General features: G+C 39.9%; 1 protein-coding gene across 3 annotated transcripts; it reads right to left on the bottom strand.

Annotated features, from left to right (window-relative positions):
* Nucleotides 1-312: 312 nt before the first annotated feature.
* On the bottom strand, nt 313-25,718 carry igf2bp3 (insulin-like growth factor 2 mRNA binding protein 3). Of its 3 annotated transcripts, XM_015052658.1 has the most exons (16): nt 23,838-25,718; nt 22,950-23,010; nt 17,548-17,596; nt 13,619-13,670; nt 11,135-11,198; nt 10,555-10,833; nt 10,322-10,456; nt 8,007-8,129; nt 7,726-7,861; nt 6,299-6,427; nt 6,064-6,132; nt 4,609-4,728; nt 4,454-4,528; nt 4,159-4,290; nt 3,943-4,056; nt 313-3,242 (listed from the first exon to the last, which is right to left on the bottom strand). In XM_015052658.1, the coding sequence occupies exons 1-16, from the start codon at nt 24,010-24,012 to the stop codon at nt 3,126-3,128; spliced, it is 1,830 nt and encodes a 609-aa protein (XP_014908144.1). In that variant the 5' UTR covers nt 24,013-25,718; the 3' UTR covers nt 313-3,125. The 3 variants fall into 3 exon arrangements, with proteins under 3 accessions (XP_014908144.1, XP_014908145.1, XP_014908146.1); XM_015052659.1 differs by lacking the exon at nt 6,064-6,132 and having other exon boundaries at nt 4,609-4,731; nt 23,838-25,711; XM_015052660.1 differs by lacking the exon at nt 6,064-6,132 and having other exon boundaries at nt 23,838-25,626.

The following is a 25,718-nucleotide window of genomic DNA, read 5'->3' as shown; positions in this document are numbered from 1 at the left end:
AAAGAGTATGTAATTTTTACTTGTACAAGATTTGCCATGAAGCAAAAGAAATAAAAAAAAAATCCCTTATGTTATGCGCTACATTTAGAAAAAATAAAGCACATCTGAATTTCATTTGGCAGATTTTTAAATGAGTCGAGAATGACATTAAAGAAATGTTGGTTTCTTGAATTGTATTCTACCAAATAAAATGGAACTTGGCAAGTTTTATGGCAAAAGCAATGGATAATCATTTAAAAGTTGAATTGTGCAGACCTCAAGGAAACGACGTGCATAAAACAAAGGACCCACTTCTGTCATCAATATTAAAACAAAAAAAAAAAGAACTTTATTTTTTTTTTATTATTTTTTTTTATTTAGAGGCATTTGACAAGTGGAGCTGTGTGGTTGTGGGGAGGTGACGGGGCACAAGTATGGTTGCAGAGAGGGGGAGGAGAGAACATCATGCTGAAGATCGATCACTTTTCCATAAACAGATTCAGTCCCTCTAATTTGTCCCATACCAAAAAAAAAATGTTCCACATTACACAACCAAGAAACGCTAACCGAAAAATGCCATCAAATCAGCGAGTGTAGCATCTTGTGAAAGACAAAACAGACTTGCATTTTCTTGTCTTTAAGTCTTATAAATCTGAAAGAGGAAATAAAACAAAAACAGGTCCTATTTTGCATTAGACTGAAAGCAAAAATCAAAAGATTTGATTTATTTTCCAGAAAGAAAGAAAAAAAGTTTGAATACATGTAAGCCACACCACCAAAAACAGAAAGCAGTAAGGAATAATCATTGAGGATCTCAAAGCCAAAAAGGAGTATATATAAACACTGATCAAAAGAAAACATTTCTATCACTTTCCATTATTCTCAATTCTACAGAGTTCATTAGTTTAAATTTTCGTTTCTTTTCTGGGGAGGTGCACAAAAGTTTGTGTGTGGGTGTGTGGGAAGGGATGGGTGATGGGGGCGGGGCCTAACAAATGGTAGAATGCCTCCAATTCAAATATGTGTCTAAAGAGGTAGATCAAAAACAAACTGGATGAGGGGAGGGTGGGTATCAGGAGGATCATTTTAAGCATCACTTGTGCCCCTCGGTTAAGCGTGACGTCAGAAGGGCGCACCCAGGTAGAAACAAGTGTTCGGGGTACTGAGGTATTGGTGCGCGCTGGCGCTCAGTGGGGGCGGGGTGAGGCGTCCAGTGCCACAGCAACTCCCTCCCCTACCCCTCTCCCCCCTCAGCTGAGGTAGACTGCGTTCTACTGTGGAAGCATGGATACACTCTAGCACTTTACCACAATCAATATATATTTACATTCGGCACGGAAACAAAAAGGAAATAAAATTACTGTTTAGGATTTTTGCTTCCTGTCCGAGTGGGGTGGGGGGCGGGGGGGGGCTCATTCACAATTATGCGTCATTTAACTTGTTTTCCCCTGGATGAGCAACCAAAAAAAATAAAAAATTTATCTAATCAAGTTGCAAAAAAGGACAGCTCACTTTCTCCAAGCCCAAAACGTAAAAATGCATCCATCTGTGCCACTCCCCCGACTCACCATGAAAAGAAAATGAATGACTTGATGGCCACGTCACTATGGCAGAGTTTGAACCTTACCAGGATAGCGTTAGCAATACGGCGCCGGATGACCCAGAAATGAAACAGACCAAGAGAGGGAAGTAAAAAATAAAAAATACAGATGCTCCGACAACAGCTACAGGGAGGACCCATCACAGTTTGAGCTGCAGCATCCTGACCGCAGCCCTCAATAAGAAGGCAAAAAGAATTTGACATTAAAACTACCAGCGAAACCCCAAAATAAATGGCATTGCTGCAAATATGTATGGTTGGCTTTTTTTTTTTTTTTGCATGCGTTTAGTTGTTCTGTACTTGCTTTTGTCTTCAAGAAGATGGTGGACCGTCAATGGGGAAAAAAACTGAGGCAATTTTTTTCTCTATATACTTCTCCGTCAGCCGCCAGCTGAGGGGGTGAGGGGGCGCCAACTCTTGCTGCAAGGCTGCTATGTACAAATAAATTTTATGTACAGAGTCATCTTTGTTCACACATCCACATGTACAATGCCGCCTAAAGCACCAGAGTTGAAGGCAAGGTCAGTTGGCAGCTGACCCGGAAATTTTAAATTTTCTTAAAAAAATAAAAATGTTCAAAGACTATCAGCTTTATAAAGTATACAAAATACCACAAAAGCAAAATAAAAAGAAAGGAACTTTTTTTTTCTCCATATAATCATTTTTTTTCTCTTCTGAGGTACTAGATCCTGAGGTAGTTAAACAAAATGCATAAATTGGTTTTTCAGGGCAGCAGCTCGGCACCCTTTTCTCCAAAGGTGTCAGTCGCAGCGATGCCCGCTCTACTAAATATATATATATATATGTATTTATATTTATATATCGATCTATTTATATAGGTCTATCTATAAAATGCATCCGAATTTTTCTTTAAAAAAATGCCACTTTCATTCCGAGGGCAGGACGCCTGATATATAACCGACCCTCACAGGGGTCCTGTCCTAAAACAAGAATTTTTTCCCCTAAATGTGGCCCACCTGGCCAGAGCCAACCCTCCCCCCAACTAAACCTCTGTTGGTCCGACCAGGACCAAGCAATGCCTTTTCTCTTTCCACGGAAAAACTCGTGAGAAAGCTTTAACCAATTAAGAAAAACTAAACAACCTAAACATCTTTAAGGTACCACACCATAGGGGGTGATAAAAAAAGGGGTGTAGGGAAGGGGGGGGGTCTGTATTTCTTCCTCATAGTTTTAGTGTAAAAAGAACCAAATAAAAAACAAACTACACCCAAGGAGGGGGTAAAGGAAGGGGTTGAACGGAGGGCAGGTGATGTTGGCGAAAGCCCTCTAAAGTACATTCTCACAGCAGACGCAGAGACGTGAAGTGGGTGGAGCTTAAGAGGTGTACGGTGTCGTCACCCTCACTTTAAAGTCATCAAGTTGTTCAGGGAGGGGTGGATGTTTGGTTCCGATGACCTTGACCCCTGAGATGTGCATTAGGATCCACTGTCATTTTTCTTTTCCCCCTATGAGCTTTTCTACATCTGTTCATCTTTCGAGTTTCACGACGGATCCAGTCGCCGTTCTTCTAGAGCTTGCTGGAGCTTCACTTCCTGCGTGGCGTCGGAGGCTGGCCGCCCGATGGAGACTTGGGCTGCTGCTGCTGTTGATGCTGCTGCCTCCTCACCTGAGTCAGGATCTCCTGAATCTTCCTCTGGGCCAACTAAACCAGATAGAAGAACATTAGTGTCCTCAAAACTCATCATTGGAATTTTAGGATTCATTTGTAAATATGGCTGAGACTACAAGTTCCCCCACTGAATGTTTTGTTAAATTTGCTGCAAATATGTACGGTTGGCTTGTTTTTATTATTTTTGCACACATTTAGTTGTTCTGTACTTGCTTTTGTCTTCAGGAAGATGGTGGACCATCAAGGGGGGAAAAAAAAAAAAAAAAATGTTGAAATTACTTTACTGCATTTATTTATTTTTCAGATAACTGACATGAACATGCCCCCAAGAGATCTTTCAGTTACAACAATGTAAAGTAAAAAAAAAAAAAAAAAAAACTCCTTTAGAAAAGCAAATGAATGCAAATTTATTGCTTTTTCTTTTGAAAGACACTGCTGTAGAAGTTATATCTTTCACTTTTAACAGTTTTTGTCCAACAACTGCATGCATGTAATCAGATTCACTTAATACCAAGTTTTGCTGTGACTTCAACTACTCCAGAGGAGAAATATAGTTTAAATGAAGATTAAGTCGAATGAATAAACTTAATGTCAGAGTTTTGGTTTTGTATTTTTAGACATTCGTGTAATTGGTCACAGGTTTTTTTATTTATTTATTTTTTTTTTTTTACAGTGAAATGTTTACACATCTTGAAAACTGTTGCCTTGTACATCTATGATTTCCTTGACCCACCTGGCATGCAAAGAAGTGTCCACTGATCTTCACTATGACCTGGTCGTTCTCGTCAGGGGTCTGGTCCCTGGGAACCACCACTTCTGCACAGGTCAAGTTCTGCAGCTCATTCACCTGCAGTCACATATTGTATACTTATTACTGGTGCACAATTCAGATCCCCCCCCCCAACCAAGCCCAACATCCAGGAGCATCCATCTATGAAGCTATATTTACCGTTTTTCCACCTTTCCCAATGACGCGTCCAGCAGCAAAAGAGGGAACCTTGATGTGCGCTTCCAGCTTCACCTCTTCTTTCGGCCCAAAAAAGTTCTCCTCTTTAAGCTTGCCAAAGATGCGACACTGAGCCTGAAGACAGAAAGGTTCAAGTAGAGATTAAATAAAACTAACTTTTAACCAATTTTAACATTTGCTCTTTCCAGCCGAGCAACGTCAAATAGGACAACCTTCTAAGTCATGTGAGAGATACAACTTCCAAACTTTTAAATCAGCAAGTCTCAAGGTTCTCCACCTTAAACTGAGCTTCTGGTGGCCCGACGATGATGACCATCCTCTGCTTGGCATCCATTCCTTCTGCTGGAGCGATCTGAAAACAGGTAAAACGCAGCATTAACGGCAGCCTACACCCAGACGTCTACCTCCTATCAACACAACTTTTCTCCTCACCTTGATTGAGGCTCCTGCAAAGTGTGACAGCTGTTTGATGTGTTGGCCCTGTTTCCCAATGATGGCTCCCACTGCAAGCGCAGGAATGAACAGGTGAACTGTCTCAGACTCCGGCTGGCCCTGCTGAGCGAAACAAAAGGTTACAAATGTGACTGGAAGACTCAAATGGGACCGACGCTACAGCTCCAGCCACCGATGTGCCAAGGCAGATAAGGGATCAAGCAGAAGCTGCACTATTCTGTAAGAGTTGAATGTAGACACTTGAAATTAGTAGCTGAAAAGGAGTAGCTTCTATCTAGAAGAGAGACAAAAGGTACAATTTCTATTATTAATCTCTAAACTGTTGGATTAGATCAGTGTAAAAACATGTAGGGATGTGATTAGTCCAAGATGAACAGCATGATGTAGAAACATGTTGGTGAAAACTTGAATATGTAAAGAAAAGGGAACACCGAAAAGTCTCGTTTAATTGCACTCCATGAAAAGCTTTGATTTAGTAACGTAAAGAGGCTCTATAGTTTAGAAATCAACATTCACCAAAAACCAAATTGAGTTCTCTAGACAAGGTCAGCATAAACACTCATTTGTTGTTTTTTATGTGTTGCTTGCCATTCACTCATTTAATTCTAATATACAATTATTCTTGAATGTTCACATCTTTGCTACAACGACAAGCTTCAAAGCATTTATGTGGATTTTGTTTGGTGGGCCAATACAGAGTTTTAAAAATAAAACAACAAAACATGGTTTTCAAACTTTGACAAATCTTAAAATTGCAGTGTGCATTTGTTAAAATTAGTGCACATGGTGGGAGAATGCTTTAAAGACAACTATGACCTGCACACTCCACAAATCTGGCCTTTGTGGAAGAGTGGCACAAATAAAGCTAGAGTTCAAAGAAAGACATAAGCACTGCATCGTGTCCCTCTAAACAGCATCAGGACTGTTAAAATTATGTTCTTAAAATTTAAATAAATAAAAAAAAAGTACCCTTTTTCTCCAATTTCACAATTATGAATTGCTTTGTGTTGATCTTACAGATAAAACCTAATCATGCACTGACGTTTGTGATTGTAACGTCACCACAAAAATGTGACAAAATTTAAGAGTGAATACTTTCTACAAGGCAATGTAGACACTGTCGATTGTTCATGCCTGGTAGAACTCTGCTGTTTATGCAATAAGACAATATTTTCAGAGATGCAGATGTTTGGTAGAGGTTATAAAAACCATTCGCCTGCTTAGCTTTTTTGGTATACAGCGTATCAGAGAAACCACTAAGGTCACGTTAATATTGGAGTCTGCCATCCTTCTCGCACTCACTGCGTATTTAGAGAGTTTGCCTAAATCCCAATATATGGGGAAATGAAGGAGAACTTTACAGCAAACCCAAACCCCTAATCTCGCAGCGAGCAGCCACAAGCCGTGCAAAGCACTTTGGGATGGGTGACTTACAGCAAGTGGCTGGCTGCTTGCCGACAGCATAGAAGCCCAAAATGGCCCCTCAGCCCCATAAGGACTGCACTAGAGGGGAAAAAGGAAACGTGAAACTCTGTTGCTCAAGACCGATTTCTGCTTTCGTTTCAGTTGCAGACTTCACAGGCCTCACCCAACAATTTAGAAAACCGAGTCAACAGTTCTTGGCTTTGTAGTGTTGGAAGTGTTAATAGGCGGCAGACTTGTCACTTACGCCATACGAGCATCCACCGTGAGCTCCAGGAGGCGAGACGTTGGCCATGGAGGGACCCATGCCTGGTGCTCCACTGGGGAACAAACCCAAAGCGTTCAGATTCAAGCCAGGAATGAGGTTGGATTGGAGCTGTAAATAAAATGGTAGTATATTAACTGGTGACTATTCAAATGCACTTGTCAAGCATCCTACTTTTTCATTTTGACACCGCCGTACTCCCAAAAAATAAAAAAAATCTGAGCAACTTCCACAAAAGTTTTCAAAAACCAGGCGCATAAAATGAACCTCGGCTCGTAAGATTTCCTACAATTCAAGTAATGCATATTCATCCTACCGGCAATAAAAAATACTTAAGGTAAAATTAAAAAAAATACCTTAAGGATTACTGAAAAACGATTACTTTTTCAGTAATCGTTAAAAGAAAAAGTTCACTGAATTTGTTCATTAATCCAAACATTACAGTTTGTCCTGAAGCACTACAAGTATCAAGATGAAATATTAAGTCATCTTCACATGATATTTCAGGATCTGAAAGTGCTGCCATAGCAGTCGAGTTCAACAGATACGCCGATAAGGAATTAAGCATTTTACTTACTAAAGCAGAACTTTTGGCTCTTTTCTGCCTTTTTAAAGTCAGTAGTTTCAAAACTGGGCACAAACACGCTCATATCATACAGAAAACAAACTTTATAGGAAGTAAAATGGAGGATAAAACAGAACGGTATACAATTCAAACATTTCCTCTTTTAATACAAAGAACAATACATTACATATTTAAGCATTAATAAAGAGGTGGTGTGCACAAATGCATTAAAATCAGTTTGTTCAGGAGTTAACCTGAACTTTCTTTTTAATTGATGCCACAAATTTTGGTATTTTGAATATTACCTTAGTTTTACCTCTAGGTGGCACTTTTGTGTTTGAAACAATTCTTGCATAAAAAGGTAGGAACGTTTAATTTGGTGTCAGACCATGTAATTTGAGAGAGTTGCAGTTCTTTAGGATTACTGTCAGATATAAAAGTGAACTAATGTATTTGACATACATTACAGCAAGATGAGGGCAACGGAATATATATTGGGGGCTTTATTAAAAAGTTAGAAATAGATTTATGGCACAGATTTTGTGTTTAACAGATGGGTTTATTTAAACACCACCAGGATTTAACTAAAGATTAATACAAATCTACAAATGTTTTAAATGTGGCCATAAATAAAAAGGATGTCAACGGGAAGATTCACATTTATGCTTTGCTTTTTGACATCTGTAGTTACACTAGAGTTTGTGGGTCAATTACAGGATAAGAAATATCCTAATAATATTAAATAATTCGTACATGTAATATTGCTGCCTGGTATTAATTTTAAAAGCCCATTTCATGAAACAAAACAATAAGGATAAAGTGGCTCAACCCTGTTGATTCTTACATTCATAGCAGCCATGTCGCTATCGTAGGATTCCCTGATCTTCTTCATCACCTCCTCCTCAGCCCTGGAGCACGCTTCAATCGAGCCCTTTATTGTGATTGTCCGCTCTGGGTTGTACAAGGTGAGATCCTGGAGCCTGGAAAGTAAAAAAAACACAAACTGTGAAATATAAACATACTACGAACAATAGCAACAAAAAGCACAGAGTTGATGCAATGCCGACTGCCGTCTTTGTGAATTTACTGGAGACAACAGCAGTGAACAGGGTCAAACTTTCTTACGGTGAGATTGTGATCTTGGTCCCCGTGTCTTGCTCGATTTTCTTAAGGTTGCGGCCTTCTTTTCCTATTAATCGTCCTACAAAGTTGTTGTGTGCAAGGATCTTCAGTGGGATCTCCTCAGTGCTGTAATCGATGACGGCGTGATACGTTTACAAATACAGAACATCCAAATACACAACACAGAAATGATTCAACATATTCATAGGTCAATATATTTCAGATTAGTCAACTTAATCCATTTCTGCTTTCTGCGGGTACACTGTCTGTGCTCAGAATTTATTTTTTTCTCAGGTATGTTTACCTGTTGAAGATCTTTCATGGTCAGGAATGATGAATCATTCTCTTCCTCAGGAAACCATTTAATAAATCCACATTCAAACCATTGTTCTCAATTATACAGATGTTCACATCTAAAGTTATAAATAATAGTGTCTGCAGCAAAGCGTAGCAGCAAGTGTTGAACTTCTGAATGAATGGAACAAGGAGCGCTTTTATTTTGACATTTAGCCAGAAAAGGGTTTCGTAATGTTGCAGCTGGTGGGACGGCAAGAGAGTGGCAAAGACAGGTTATGTTTATTTTGTTCTGAAGTGATCCAAACCATAGCTTTCACTGGGAGAGACATTACTGGCCAATTAAGCACATCCTTTCACAATAAAACATGCACAGCAGCTCCAATCTGTTGCCAACATACCAGCTTGTTTTCATCTAGTCTCAGACCAGAAATTCAAGTGTAGAGTCTTCCATTTTTGTAATTTAACCATGAAACCTGTGCGACTGCTCACCATCGCCATTTTTATTCTCTGTGCAATGGAAGAAACCATTATCCACTGCAGGTCCAGTCTCCCTGAATGATGAACGAACTGCAGCTTTTCTCAAAGCTCCTCAACCCATTTAAAAGCCCAGACACTCAACAGAAGAAGCTCATTTAAGGTGGTTACATCTTGTTCTTCAAAGATTCATATCTCATGACTGCAGGCTGGAGTTGGAAAACAAACTGGTAAATCTAGAGGTTGGACTTTTTTTTTTTGGCCCTTTCACCAATATAGCAGCACCTGCATTTCTGCAGATGAGGCCCCAGTCAAGCAGTCAGTCTGTTTCCTTCTCATAGCAGGTTAACAAAACCCCTTTTTCTTGAAATAAATACTGACCTGAAAGGGAGAATTCATTGACTATGTGTTTATGTGTTGAATGCTTAAACACTGCAGTACTGTCACCACGGAAGGAAAGGCCTGTACGGCAGGCTACATTTAGCTTACTGACATTTAAAGACGGTGTCCTCACAACTTCCTGTAATGTCCTGAAGCTTTAACGGTTGAATGCTTCTATAAGGTGTGTCAACAATGAAATGTTGCATTAGTTATTTGCCATCAAAAACTACACCAAGTTTTGCAGCCTTAAAACATCAATTTGTTTCAGACATCTGATATTTCTTTGGAGAAAGGAGGTTTCATGTTAAGAGAAATTACTGACATTCGGTGTTTGCACCTGAAATCTCAGAAAACATGAACTTATTTTGCTTCGAGTTTAATTTTTCTGGACTTCTTGGCTAACATCATATCTCTGAACATCTAGAAAGAACAGTGGAAAAGGTTTGGTTCAGCTACTAAACCGTTCAGAAAGCTCAGAATTAAGACATAGCAGAAAATGCCTTGTGCAACTTTATTAAAATAGCTTTATAGTCAGTTTATAAAAAAAAGTATTGTTTTTGGTAATTTAGTCAAACTCTTACTGCCTTCAATATGAAGTATATCTTCCATGGGAAATGTCTTTAGATATTAAGAGCCACAGATTACGTCTAGTAACGTAAAATTTTTTTATATATACACAACTTGAAGATGGCACATAACATAAAATCTTGATGACTAATTTTACATTGAATGATTAAAGACACCAGCAGATGTATCCACCAGATCAGTCCAACAATTAAATAGGAAGTAGGTCATGGGTGTAAACTCTGAAGAGTGACTCCAAAAAGTGCAGGGGTGGGTGCTGTGGAAGTTCTTACAAAAAAAAAAAGGGATGTCAACTAGCAACACAAACTAGTTAAAATGTGTCATTTGATTGTTTAGTGTGACCAAACATCTGAATTAAATTAGCAGGCTTTTGTATAATTTGATGACCTGCTGAGGAGGTGATTCAACCATTTGATTTGGGTGAGTTGATAACAAAAAACATCTAAAAGTTGCTAGACAGTAACTCTTGAGGATTAATTTTTATGCATCTGGTTTTTAAATAGGTAGAGAAACAAACACGTGAAACTCAACCACACAACACTATTTAGTTTCTCAGGTTTTTTTTTCCTAAGAGAACTCACAACTTTGTGTCAACTGCTTCCTTCTGCATGATATCCATGATGGTTCTGCAGGCGTTTGAACAACCGTCAGGGGTGGAGTGAATCGTAATGGGTTTTTCTGCTGCGCCTGCATTTTCTTTCCGATGGATGTCGATCCTGTCATGTAGATGCGACCAAAATTAGTCAAAATTTCCAAGATGCTCAACAATAAAATCTTCTAGGTTCAGTTTAAATCCTGACCTCCGTGTACGTACTTTGAGTGGGTCTGTTTGGTGATATTCCGTATGGTGGCGCCCTCCTTGCCAATGATTGCTCCTACAAACTGCGTGGGTACCAGCACGCGCAGCGGGATGTCAGACTGCACTTTGGGACGCGCACCCAAACCCGGAGAGCCAGGACGGGGAGGTCCGCGAGCGTTGAAGCCTCTCCGACCCCCTGAAGGAGGACCCTCTGGTGCAGCCGTCTCATCTGGGATATATGACACTTTCAAGGCATAGTTCTCCATCATTGATCCATTGAGCTTCTCCATTGCTCTGTGGAAAGTTACAGGACAGATGAGGGTCAGCGATCCCGTGTCAGCCTCAAGGATTTAGGGTTTCGTGAAGCGCAAAAAAATGTAATACAACCGATGTACACCAGGGGGCACCAGATGGCTAATTTAATCCCCACCTTTCCAACACACATATTCCCTCCTTTCGCCATTGATTGGATGTCAAATTTAGCTAGACTGACTTTGAGACAGCAGAAACATGGCACATTGGAGGAATTAAAAGAACTAAAGAAATGCTGGTGCAAAAGGATAATAAAACAAAGTCAAGGCAAATGTTTACTTACAGCCTTGCATGGTCCCGAGCTGCGTATCGAACATTCACTACTGCAGTCTCTGTATCAGTGTTTACTGTGGGGGGAAAGAGGCATGCAGTCAGATTTAATAGGAATAGTCCCAAAGACTAGAGGACAGAAGATGCTACGTCAAACCTTCACTTATTTCACAGCAGACTGAAGGCACCAATGTTATGTTTGCCCGTTTAATGACAATCCGTATACAAAAATCCACTTATTTACAATGGTCACTCTTGGCAGTACTTCACATTTTCTTAGTTTCTTTATTTTTTTCACTGTGAAAATGATCATTTCCTAGTGCCCAAAAGAATTTTTTTTCCATAAACCCAGGATCTATTAAAAAAATAAATAAAAATACTTGGCATCTATTAATCAGGCATGTTGATCAGGTTATATTAAAAACATCTGGCTCAAAATTAATTTAACAGTTTTGGCAAGGAACCGGTAGATTTTCTCATCTTGTTACGAGAGTCAGTTTGTAATCATTTTGTTCATGCAATATAATTTATTTGCTGATTCTTTGGCACAGTATATTAAACAGCCATATGACTACCATAACATGGTTTCAATGACAAATTTCTGATAGAGACGCAAGTAATACATTTCATTAAATTGAGAAAAAGGTATGATTAAATAAGATTTCACGTTTTCCTGCTCCTTTTCAAACACTACAGTGATAAGCCAGTTTTGTTTTGTATAAACGTTTTCTCTTGTTTTATTTTTAAAAAACTTGTTTGAAATCAATTTAAATTTATGAGGTTTAAAGCTCCATAAACTCCACTTTTTAGTTTAATAATATTTTGTGAGAAATTAAAAGCACACACATTTAATATGGATGTGAATAAAAAGGTTTTTAGTCCAAATAGTCTTCATATATAAACTTAAACTTCACACTGCATTAAATGGTTAGCTTTGACAAACTGCTGACATTTAGTTCCCACAGGAGAGTTAATGCTCCTTCACAGGTTCAACTCAGTATAAGAGACTAATCAAGTTCCAGTTTATCACCAATATGCAGCTCTTTTTCTGATGACCTTTGCACCCAAACCATCTTTCTGATGGTTTTCTCCTGGTTTGTTGAGCAGGAGAACAACTTTTGCCCAGATACAACTAAGAGCTTTACTTTTAAAATGTGAAAAGCTCACAGACTAATTTTACAGCAACAGTGTGCACAAGTCTACTGAGGAGCTGCAGTGATTGCTAAATGTGTCACATGAAGGAGGTGGGAAGCAGCAGTGGTCAGCAGGGTCCGACTCTCACTATAAAAGTCGGTGGAAAGGGAAAAAACTAAATTCACAACTTCTACAATATTGTCACAGATTTTACTTTAATGCTCAAATTCCTCGTTTCCATATCGTCGTCATCACTGGACCTTATTATCCTAGCAGTACAATGTTGCGTATTTAACATCACTGTTCCTTTTTGCAAGATTTTCCAACACAATACCTACAGCCATCTGCAATGTGTACGCTTCTTTTTATTGCAGTAATGAAAATGCAGCGAAGGCCATGAACGTTTAAAATACTTTTAAAAATGCTCTTTAGTACAAAAGTAGCCTCATCAGTAAATTATGTCTAACATGAGGAACAATCGTGTGAATATTTGTCACCACTTGAATGGTACATTTTCTTCCCAACTTTTATCCGTTTTACCACACTCGGTGTCGGAAGCATCATGACCGTTTTAAATTACACTTCAAGCTCTCAGATTCTTAGCAATTTCTTGAAAATTCAATGATAAATTTGATATTCTCTGCCCATTGTTTTATTTTCAGTATTTAAAATGCTGCTACTATCACATCTAACTTTTTTCTTTTTTTCCAAAATTCAGTCACATGGATCCTGTACAAATATTTGGTGTTTTTTTTAAAGCCCCTCAAGACATCTTTTTGGAAAAAACAAAACAAAACATAAGAGCCATAATCTGTCCAAATTGAAAAAGAGCTGCAGAAAATAATTGTCCTGGCTAACGCCCTAGCTCTTTCTCTCAAAGGAGTGTGTGCCAAAACCAGCACTAAGCAGTTCGACAACACTGCACTGATGTAGAAAAGAAGACCTATTTGCAGTACTAACTGGACAAAAACACTTTAGAAGCTTGTTTGTTGTGCTCATTTAGTGTTTGAATGTCTTAAGAGCTGCTTAAAGGCTACAGGAAGGCATGAAAAAAACTGAACATCAAAGAATTCATATAATTACCTGCGTGGCTTGCACACAGATTTTGGATTATAATGAATTTTGAGTTGAAAACAAAAGCCCGAAAACATTTACCATCTGGCTTAATGTTGAGTTTTCATACAGTTCAAAATTATTCACATGAATCCACTTAACCCTTTAGCAGTTTCTGAACATACGTGCAACTTAAGCAGCTCAACGTGGCAAGAATAGATTAAATAAATTGACCACAATAAAATGCAATGTGGGGAAAGAAAAGAAATATGAAAAAAAAAATAAAAAAATAAAAATCAAAGCCATTTACCTTGTTCACAACTCTCTACTGCACCATACTGTGCGAGCATACCGTCCAAAACCTGAGAATAAAGAAGAAAATCTATTTATCTGACAACTTTATGCTCAAATTATTAAGATGTAGATGTTTAAGAGCAACTGGTTCAGATAAAAGCTGATGAATTCTTAGTCTAGTAATTTTGTATATTTTGAGTAATTTGCTGCTTTTTCGAAGAATATCTGTGCAAAATGAGCCAATTGTGGCTAAGGAGCTGAATTATTACAAAAGAATAAAAATATAAATTAAATCTTGGAGAAAAAAAAAAACTTATGCGTCCATCCACTGTGAAGGGAGCTAAAGAAAGACAAATACCACACTGACTCATTTGTTGTCAGGAACAGAGTTATTTAAAAGAATATATAAATAACCCAAACCTTAAAGTTACAAAAACAATACATACAGCTATAAAGTGAAGAATCTGACAGGAAATATATTGAAAAAGTACATTATGACTGAGATTTGTGGTCTACACCATAGTTATGGTGTAGGAAAAAGAATTTAAAGCTACAAAAAGAAATCCAAACGCAACTAATTTAAGAGATTAATGAGAAAATTACAGACAAATTTTTTTATTTATATAGTTGAGAAGCTATAAGTTTTCCATCTACCAAACATTGAAGAACACAGGCTTTTAATTTTAATTCATGGATGTGGTGGCGAGTTGGCGAGAAGCAGAGCAGGCTTGTAAGCTAAGCTAGGACCTCTGACCATGCTCAGTCGAACTCATGGCCACACCCCCTCGAGAGCTCAACCCCACTTTCCAGCCAACAAGACTGCGTCCCCCTGCCCCCACCTCCCTAACTCTAATAAACCACCAACCAGGCAACCTCCCGCCTCCCTGCCATCTGTGCTCCCCGTCATTGGCTGCTCCCGCCGCTGATACAGTTCCCCTGAAGACGAGCCTCGCTGGCTGGCTTCTGCAGCCGCCCGTCCGCCTGATGGGACCAATGGAAATCCAGGCCATTCAGGAAAGGGTGGGGTGCATTCCAGCAGGAAGCAGCAGCTGGGGGGAGGGGTGTGGGTTCATGCTACACATTCTGTGAATCAGCGCACATGGAGGGGAAGGGGAAGCAGTCCAGGCCCACCCACCCACAACAGCTTGTGAACACGCCACTACTCGGTCCACATTCTCCTTTTTCAGAAAGCTTCACACGCTCATTGACTTATATACGTTACTACACATAACGCAAGGCTGTTTTATCAAAAGACCTTACTATTCTGCCGATTCGAACCCTGCAACTTTTTTTTTTCCCCCACCCTCTTCCATTCACAACAGGAAAAACAAGCCGTCTTGCTACATGCTAGGAACATACTGGAGCTGCATTAAAGGGACGTGCGTAGGCAAAGCGAGCCCACCATTACAAAACGAGGGCTCGTCTGCAGCCATTTGATCAGTTTCTGAATCACACCGAAATGTTAAAGCTGTGCATTAACCTCCAAGATTTGGAGCAGTGCAAGCACGCGTTGTGCAATAAGAAAATTCTCATTTGGCTTTGTTTGTGCTTATGAAGCAGATGATAAAGACGACAGTGCAAGCACATGTTATCACAGTTAAACCTCTGCAAAGCAGGGTGGAGGTGGGGGGTGTCACATAAAGCAGCACGAAATTCCACACTCAGACAGTGGGATTGGACAAAAAGATTGCTTTTTAAGAAGCTGATGCATTAATTTGCATGGCCTAAGAAAAGGAAGTAATATTCACTTGGGCAGAACACTTATGTGAATGAACAACACTTTCCTACGCACAAAACAACAAAGGCAGACCGACTGAGGTCCAAGCCTCAGCACGTTTATCCAGAGGAAGGCTGTGAACTCTGACTTCAAGTGATATACATTTTAACACAAAGTTAACCCTTAATGGAGCAGCAAACGGCATGAACACAGACAGAGGGTCACTTTACCCGCGCCAGTGCTTCCAAAATCTGCTGTACAAATCCACCTGAAGATCATGTAATTTACGCAACCAGACGGCTTCGCATTTTCTTGAAAACTTTAAATAAATAAGCACAGAGGCCGACTTCCAGAATAAAAGTATACTACACTGAATTCATAAATCTGCACAATAATTCCAGACCTGAGGTAATGGTTAACCTCAGCAATGTGGCTTATGCCAACACTATGTTTCAGTTTTATAAGATGAATGTGGTTCAGAATAATTTTGGATACATCAAACAATTTTACAGACAACTGCAGGGAAATTATATATACAAAATAAATACATTTAAATATCCATCCCCTTAACATGTGTATGTACCTTTACAAGCAAAGATTGAAAGACATAAGGATAGGAATAAATTGTGAAAAGTGTAGATTTCAATTTGTTCTTCAAATATATTTGCACACAATTTTGACATTGTAGACGGCAACTGGCTGGTATTCTTATTAAAAGGTACATCGGGATTTTTAAAAGTGTCATCAAATTTCCACATTCCAGTTTGAGAACCTAGACCAGGCACAGTCGTCTTCTGCTTGGTGAACGAGTGCATCTTGAGCTGCCCTTCCCCCACCTGTTGCTGTGAATAGTAAATAAGCTTAAAAAAAAAACACTTTCCTCCACAAAGACTAATTTGGCTAAAAAAATAAAAATAAAAAACAAGCATCAAGACAAAACTGACTTGAAAACTTTAGCAGCTCCAATATATATACGTTTTCCCTTTTTTACAAATGCATTAAAAAAATAAAATAAAAACAGCTGACAAGCTACAAGCAAAATGTCTGTTATGCAACCTACTACAGGCTGGCTACCTGAGCAGATAACTAATAATTAACCAACAAATTGCAGCTCGTTACAGTCGTCTTAATCTAAAGAGAGCATAACAGCAATAATGGTATAATAGTCCATGCAATAAGCAACTCCACCCTAAAACAGAGAAGCGGCATTCAGCTTCTGAGCACCACAAATCTGGAACAAACTTCCACAAACATTGCATAACAACAGAAACACAGTTCCTTTCAATCAAAGCTAAAAACATTGAGCAACATACTTGATGCATGTCAATTTTGATGATGGCTCTTGACAAAATGCAATGCTTGTTACTGGTTCTACAATTGGTGTCTTATGTTTTTATGTTTATGTGATGTAAAGAACTTTGAACTGCCTTGTTGCTGAAATGTGCTGTACAAATAAACTTGACTGAAAACTATCACATTTGTCTGTGGATATGTAAACTCTTAGTTTTGACTCAAACATTTCATAACCAGATCCACACAACATGTAGCAATTTTTTCTCACCCTTCATATTTACTACAAAATTTAATCCGAATTGGTCAAAAGTCTGAATTGGCAGGTCAGATCTAAAGGAAAAAATTTAAATTTCTGGACAAATCTTGCTCAGTGAATGAATCTGTAACCAAAACAGACATATTCTCTTTTGGTTACAGAATGCACCAAAACTCTGACCAATTACAAATTAATCAGAGTTGTATTATTTTAGCAGCAGCATTGTTGCTTTTCCGTTTTAAATAAAATTTGATAAAGCTCATGTGTAGATAATACTAAATCGCGATATTTTTAATTCACAATTGCCACATAAAGTCTTATATCGGCTTAAAGCTTAAGGTAGGCTTTAAAAGTCCAACTTCAAAAACATTTCAAGCGTTCTGACTTTTACAGTTCCTGAAAGAGTGATGATGGGAAATTTCCATGACTTATCCTCAGCTACTAAAGAACCATGTTCAGAAAAAAAAAAAAAAAATCTCTTGATCTTGTCAGCCACAAACATTTGATGCACAAATCTAAGTCGCACTACTGGCTGCAGCCCCAGTCAGACAAATAATCAAGTGCATGCTCAATTGAAATCCAAAGGCAAGGTGACTCCAGAGGCCACTAAATGAGAGCCCAGTTGAGCTGCCCGATTGTGCCACACCCTGGAAGGAGTTAGCAGCCTGTTAGCACTCACCTCCCACTGCATGTGAGGCGGGATGTTTCTGATCTGCAGCTTACAGCTCCTGGAGAGACAAGAGAGAAAGAGGGTGGGGGATGGATGAAGAAGACGACATTACATGAATGGGAGGGGGGGCGAGACAAAACTGTTAATGCCACTAAGGGCAAGAAGCTACAAGTGGAAAACACAAAAATCAGCTTTTGTTTCTTTTGAGCTCAACTTAAACCACATGACTGAAGATCAATACATTTAGAAAACAATGTTAGACTTTGGAAAAAGAAAAACTCTGCAGGGTTTATGGCACTTTAATATGCAATCAAGGGCATCAACAAACGCATTTAAAATAGAAAATTTTCCCTTCCAGCACACTTCCTGTCATCAGTTTTAACACTATCCTAATTTTCACGTTTAATCCTTTGTGCAAAATATAATTTAGAAGAACACCCGGACATGCCAACAACATTACTTTCAATCAATATATTTAAAATTATGTGCTAATCAACATATTTAAAATTATGTGCTAATCAACATATTTAAAATTATGTGCTAATCAATATATTTAAAATTATGTGCTCTGTTCCCCTAAATGATTAGGTTGGAACCCCAGCGAGTCGTTAGGCCAACTCTTCCACCCAAACAGATCCTTATCCAGGAGCACCCAGCTGTGGTGTCAAAAAAAAAAAAAAACTGCTCGGGGAGGGCGGATGCAAATGTCCTCAGAAACCAACAGGAATCTGGACCAAGACAAGTCAAAATCGTGTACTTGTTCACACAGAGTGTGCATACAGCAAGAGCAAGTGGAGACCAGCAATTACAATGGTGCTGCTGTGCTCCGTCACCAGAAACACAACAAGGACAAAAATCCCCAATTCATTCCTTTTAGCTTTAAGGTTCCACACCACCACAGTTTCATAACCCAACATACTTGCACACAACAGCAGGAGTACACCGACTATCCGTTCATTTCCACAAAAATCAATGGAACTTGTGAATCTGTGTTTTGGACTTCCGTAATTGTTAGTCTGCATGATTTAGCTTAAACATTAAAAGCAGCAGTTTATTTTAAAGCGCACACACACCTACCCAAATTAACAAAGCATACGTACAGACAAGGGTGGGAGCAAGAACACAAACACCATGTGTGCTTGAACTTTGAACCCAAACTGCCTGTAAGATCAGCTTCACCCTCACGTCACATGATTTACGTGCAGTTCATCTAAAACGGTGCGCTGACCTTTTTCAGTAAGAGTACAATCTTGAAGAGTAACGTTTCAAGCTCCCACAATCATCTGCTAATAAAACCACTTAAACTCTAAACGCACGCAATTTAATTGAATGTAAAAAATTGTAATTATGATGTTACCTTTTATGGAATTAAGGTTTAAATATGGCATAGAAATCCATTTTTGCAGAGTAATGGCCATAATTCATAAAATTTCCCTGGCACGTGCTACCCCATTTGTCAAATCTGTCAATTTGACAAATGGAACAAAGGGGAAACTACCCAATTGTCAATGAGCAAATTGTAAGAAAATTCAAAAATAACTCAACAGGAATTTCAACCCTTTCCGCTCCGCCGTGCCATTCCTGGCTCATCTAGAGTCTTTCCTTTGCATGCTCCCAATGCTCCGCATTGCGGTGGGAGCGCCATGCGAGATGTGCAAACGCACAAAGTACTTCCAGTTGGATTAACCTATAGCTGCGCGCGCGCACACACACACACACACACACACACACACGAGAAGTCAGCTAGGGTATGTGTTGGGATTGGGGTGGTGGGGTATACATTCCAAGCCAAAGCCTTTCATTTGGGGAGGTGTGCGTGTGTGTAGATGTGTGGGGTGTGGTATGGAGGGTGGGGGATAGCCCTGTTTTAGGCAAGGGTAACAAGGGCCCTCTCTGCCCCATGGGGGTGGGGCCCTGTTGCCATGGACACGGACAAGTCCACTGACAGGAACATGCAGAGCAGGGTTAAAAGTGGGAGGGAAAGCAGGGGAGGCCTGCGAGTGACTGTGGTTGGCTCGTCATGTGATGGCCAGGAGGAGGCCGGGCTCCTTATTTACTTTCAAAATGGACCAACACTCCACACATTAGCCGCCTGCTCAAGACCTATAGGCCCATATGGCGGAGACGAGGGCGTACAGACATAAGTACTTAGGCACATGCGGCCGTAAAAGCCACAAGAGGCAACACAAGTGACGGAAGCATGCAGAGCACCTGTATTTTCTCCATTTGTTCATAGTCCAGCCATACGGAAGTATTCAACAAGGGACACGAGGTCCGTGCTCGACGCCCATTCACAGCAACTGAATGCCGTATGCAGACCTGAGTGACTGAATATGATCAGGTTCCCAGTGACCCTCACAGACCTCAAGCTAACTACTCACCCCCACAAAAAAAAATAATTTCATGCAAATCAGGCATTTAACGTTCAGCATCCTACTTTTGGACATTTCAGTCTTGATCCAACCGAAACAAATCATGCCCTTCCCCTACCTCCCCCCTTTTAAAGAGCCACAGCATAAAACATGAGGTCATACTGAAAAATATGGCCACCCAAAACCCAAGATCAGTTATTTTTCTGCACAGGTGGGCTCCTTAGTGACCTCATGACCCAGAATTTTGCTACCAGGACGAAGCAGATATTTCTAAGAAACAGCCCTGATAAAACATGCACATTTATCTAGATGGGACACTAGATTTACGAGAAAATATTTTTAAAAAGTTCATTAGAACAATACAAATATTTTAATTTCCCACATTATGTACTGAAGAAAAAAAAAGGCTTATACGTCTTTGAGCAAGAGAGCCGTTTACTTGCCATTTTACACACAGCCACCCCCCATTTTGGCCATGCTGTTTTTTTTCCCCGTTCTCTTCAAGTATGACACATGAACATGTGCATTTCTCTGGTACGCAACACATACGTCTGACAAAATAACTTCAGCTTAAACCATTTTAATTTTACTGAAATTGCTTAATTGCAAAAAAATTTTGCAATACAAGTGCAGTTTTAGAGAATGTTAAAATTTTGTAAAGTAAATTCACCTTAAACAGTGAAGTGTTTTACTTCCTTAAAGGGTTTTTAAAGAACAAGAGCACATGACTGAGGAGTGGGTGCCATTTTTAAGTGAAGAAAAAAAGAAAAAGATTGAAATGGCCATCTGCAAGCTGGTTGTAAACCAAGATATTTAACTGAATGCTGTAGGGAGAATTTTTCTGACACCAAATCTTCTTTTTTTTCTTCTTTTTAAACGCATCACCCAAAACAAAATCATGCTCCGTAGCGTGTCACTTTACACTAACCTAATATGAACCTCCTAGATGTAGCAACCCCACCTTGATCTGTGGTGTAGCACCTCCTCTTCCTGAGGAGTTCAAAGGTTAAGGCATAATGATTGGCCAAGGCTGGAATGTAAAGAGAGCCCCCCCCCCAACACCTCGCCATTGTGCAAGTGTGTGCATGCAAGTATGTGTGTAGCCTATAATGAGCACTATTCTCATCAACGGCCATCACAAAGTCCTACATGGCGTAGGGCTAGCATGTTTTAACTCCCCTAGCGCCAACAAAGCAGCACAAAAACTGGACTTTTGTGCAGCCACAGTCGACACTGCAGGGCATGCTACAAGACGGCAAAGATAGATTTAGCACCAAAGTTATAGATCACATGGCTTCTGAAAGCAGCATAAATATTACAAATAAAATCCCACCAGTTGCCAAAGAAACACATTCCACGTCAAGATCCTAAAACTCCTTTATACGCTTCCCCCCACCCCCTAAACATTCAGTGACAAATATTAGGGTAGGGTAGAGTAGGAAGTCAAAACGCTTGTTACTGCCACACGTGAAATTTTGAGTCTATACATTTTACCTTATAGTCTGCTCTTCTGCAGGACATAAAACTAAGATAATTTCCACTGACCAGTAAATTCTATACTTTTGGGGTTTTTTTATATTAAAAGGCCACATACATAAATAAATGTAACCAGCATTTATAATAAAAACTGAAGCCAATACCACTGATTTGAGTTAAGTTTTTCACTCGCAAGCTAACGCCATGTGGTAGCTAGCTCAAACATTTGTCAAGAGCTTGCCTAGGGTTTGTTGCCTCATGAGTACGCAGGAGTTAAGAAAAAAAAAAGAGCCATGGACTGTGGGCTCTGTTTTCAGTTTTGTTGCTTTGATATATAATGTAATAAAGATCAGATTTTTTTTTAAGTTTAGCTCTTCACATGTAATTTGCAAAAAAAATTAAATGCATTTTTATATTTAAAGTACACCAAGTGTAATACATTTCTAGATTTGTTTATCTGGAAAAAAAAAAAGTTATTTACTGAAACTTTGGCTTGGACTTTCACACACATCTTGTGAAAGTCAGTCATTAGTAATTTTTTTGTTAAAATTGCAAGAGTAAATAAAGATATGCATTATATATTGAGGCAACACTTTGTAGTATAATTTAATTGAGGACGTTAGAAATGTGCCAACCAGTCCAAGTCTACCCAAACACGTAAAAACATTACAAATAAAATTAAAACATTCCCTTCTTCCGCCATTACTAAAAATGCACATTTTAATAAGGCAAGACATATATTGGCGTAATGCATCAAAAATAATGCTTCCACTAGCAAATTCAACGCATGTATTTTATGTTAAACTAGATTAATTATGGGCAAATTACGTCACCACTAAAACAACACACATATTTTAAAACTTCAGTCAACTGGCTGACGGAGCTCAAGTGACGTTACTTATGAGAAATATGCAGAATTTCCTCCAAAAAATAAAATACGCCACCGCCAAGCGTGACTACAAGGCTCCAACTCTGACACTGAAGGTTTCTTCTCGTGAGTAGGGCCCCAAAATCTACAATTACACTCATGTTTGGGAGTCCATCTCATGCAACAGCAGCACAACGTGCTGAGGAAGGGCGGAAGCGTGGGGCAGACAGGGAAGAATGACGGGCAGCTCCTTCTCAAATGGACGACTCCACAAAAGGCCCGTATGCCACAAATTCAGCCTGTACTCGCACTCAAAACACACATTTCGAGGGGTTAAACTAGCCACCTCGTGCTTTTAGCTCACACAGTCACTGTATGCGTGTTTAAGAAAACAAATATGGTGGATGGGCGAAATGAAGCCAAATTCACAGCGGTTTTAGGAGCACTGTGCAGTCATGGCGAAAGAAGGAGTACAGTACACAACCGTGCACCCTTTTTATTTGACCCCACAAGATTAAGGGTGAAAATACATTTCAGAATTTTAAAAAGGGCACCATTTCGAAAATAAGCGCGTTTAATAATACAGCGTATTGTACACACTACTTTAAAAATAGACAAGACGCTGCTTGTAAAATAAAATGTTTGGTGTTCAAAGTAAAGCTAAGCTATCCTACAAAACTTAATATTTGACCTACCTTTGACGTTTAGGGACAGAGTGCTCCACTTCCAGAACTTTCCCATGAAGTTCAACTTTACCTAAAGAAATAATAAAAAAAGCCACTTTAATTTGTCCACCACATGACCTCCATTCAACTCAAGCCTCATTAAAAAAAACGTAGCTAATTAAGGACGTTTGTTCCTTCCCTTTCTTACCAAAACAATACGTGAACATGGCGATGTAGTGCATTTAACAAAGACGTGATATTTAAAGTATACGTTTGACGAAGTCGTATTGTGTGAAATTACACGAGTTTCGCTAAATTCGCGTAACCCCAATGAGACGAAAAGTCTGAAAATAAGCAAAAGTGTGGCTCAGTAAGTTGGCCTACATTTTCGCTAACACAATTAAACCACCTGGTTTGTCAGCATGAATGGGCGAAGTGGCTTCACTTCGACGGCCTACACTTTGAAAACCTGATACAAAGTTTACGTTCAAACTGGAGGCTGGAAATTGAAAAGAGTAGCACAAAATAAAAAAACAACACTGGCTTCCACGCTCACTACACGGCGTACACGGCCTCGCTGCCTACGAGCAGCGTTAAGCCTTGATATCCTCATGATTGTGCACCATTTTATCAATGGAAATAACAGAAATTTCACTCAAACCTGTGGGGGGGTTGAAGCCATTTGTCTGAACCCAGGGTGTCAAAAGGCCATGCAAAGGTTGTACGTTTGGGTATGTGTGTGTGTGAGAGAGAGAGAGAAACAATTGGATACACCCCCACCCTGCAGGAGTATACATGCATTTGACATAGATATCCGTAAAGAAATCTGGACACATGTAGCAAGGCCGTGCGTATTTCTTCATTTCACTTTTTTTTTTCTTTTTTTTGTTTTGGCAATTGTTTAAAATTAAATCTCACCTGAAAGAACATCGATGGCCCTCATCGCCGCCTTCTCGTCCGGGCAATCCACAAACGCATAGCCAGTTTTGACGAGAAACGGACCACTGTGCGGAATCTTCCACTGTTTGAAGATACTTTCCAAGTCCTCCTCGCTCGCCTCTGCGCTCACGTTGCCGATGTATAGCTTATTCATGTTCCACGCCGAAACGGGACAATCTTTACGCTGGAGAGAGGTGGAGGGGGGAGGTGGAGAAAAGAAGAGACAGTTGTTCGCTCTCTCTCACGGATGTGCGCCCGAATCGCCCTGCTTGCTTCTTCTCCCCTGGACCTTTTACTACTACTACTACTATTCGGAGCGGCTGTGGCGTGCTTCCCGGTCGGTTCGAGCCACAGATAGATTTAAACTGGCAGCCCCTCCACAGTGCGTTTGCGCTCCCTCGCCCCCCTCAGTCACTGTCGCGCAATAAATAAATGCTCAATTATTAATCTCGCCTCGCTCCAAAACGATGGCGGGCCGGGCAAGGGAAAAAAAAAAAAAGAGGAGAAACTACTTTTGTCTCTTCCTCCAAAAACCCCTTTTGGCAAAGAGACAGAGAATGTCACACACAGTAAGGCTGGCTGGCGCCCGCCTCTGAGTCTACAGCCTGGAATAAGAAGAAGAAAGGGCAGGAGGAGTAAAAAAAAAAAAAAGATCCTCCGCTATTCCGGCCTTTTTTTTTCTGAATGAGCCACGTGTTCAAACTACAAATCAGCCCACACGTGAGGAATCCCAATTGCTCAATTAAGTGTTTGGGGAATTGGGGGAAAATTGCACGGGAATCTGGGGTGGAGACAGCAACGAATGAGGAGTGAAGAGAAAAAGGAGGGGAAGAGTGGATTGGTGTTGGAAAAGAGAGAGAGAGAGAGTGAGTGAGTGAGTGAGGAGAGAGAGAGAGAGAGAGAGGGGGAAAATGCCATGAGAGTTATGTGCGTAAAGGTTTTCCGTGCAAACTAGTGTCTTCACTAGAATCACATTCGTGGTGCCTTGCTCTGCAAAGCCTGGCTTCTGATTGGTCGGCTGAAGCATACGCACGCCCATAGCAGGGAGACGCTGATATTGCGGGGGCTTGCGCGCATAAGTGCGCTGTAGTGATGACACAGTTGAACGAAAGAGCATGGCAAAAGGGGGTGGGCCCAATCATATACGAGTTTTGCACAATACATTATTAAAACTTGGCATTAGCAATATTTAATATTAAGAGTCCCGTTTGCATGGGAGGACCCTGGGCCGCTCCTTGGGCCCTCATGCAATGCGAGAATGACACGTCTACTACTACTTCCCACATGGCGGCATCCATCTTCTCCAGCATAGCGTGGAGTCATGCCCTCTTTGGTCTACAACTCAAAGTCCAGCAGCAGGCCCCATTTGCTCGAGGTCACACGCAGGAAAAGTATGGCTTGAGCTGGGATCCTTGCTGTTTGCTTAAAAAATATCTATTAGACTTCTTGGCGCAAAGGGTACGCCATGTGGAGCAAAGACGCACGAGAATCCCTAATGCCTGTATTTGAAAAAAAAAAAAAAATCACTGAATGAGGGGAGTGGTTTCCCTCTCCAGTGTTCCCCTCGTGTGCCTTGTAACGTATAGACACATGTTGAATGCATACCTATGACCTATATGTGTTAACTGAAAACATAGGAAGATAACAATAATGTCCATTTTATGTGAGAGTCACACCAAGCAGTCCTGCTAATGGCCAGGGGTCAATATACTGTCGAAGCAGATTCTATACAAGGTTTTCAACATGTGGTGAATACAAAGGGTCATGCATGTAATCGGTGAATGAATAAAATACTCCCATTTTATTAGGGAAGATTAAAAACCCTAATAAAACGTGTCAAAGTAAGTATAGAAATTGATG

The sequence above is a fragment of the Poecilia latipinna genome, unplaced genomic scaffold, assembly GCF_001443285.1.
Source record: "Poecilia latipinna isolate Pla-1442-1.1 unplaced genomic scaffold, P_latipinna-1.0 Scaffold1125, whole genome shotgun sequence".
In the NCBI taxonomy this organism is placed as follows: Eukaryota; Metazoa; Chordata; class Actinopteri; order Cyprinodontiformes; family Poeciliidae; genus Poecilia; species Poecilia latipinna.
This window is presented reverse-complemented; position numbering and strand designations above follow the sequence as displayed.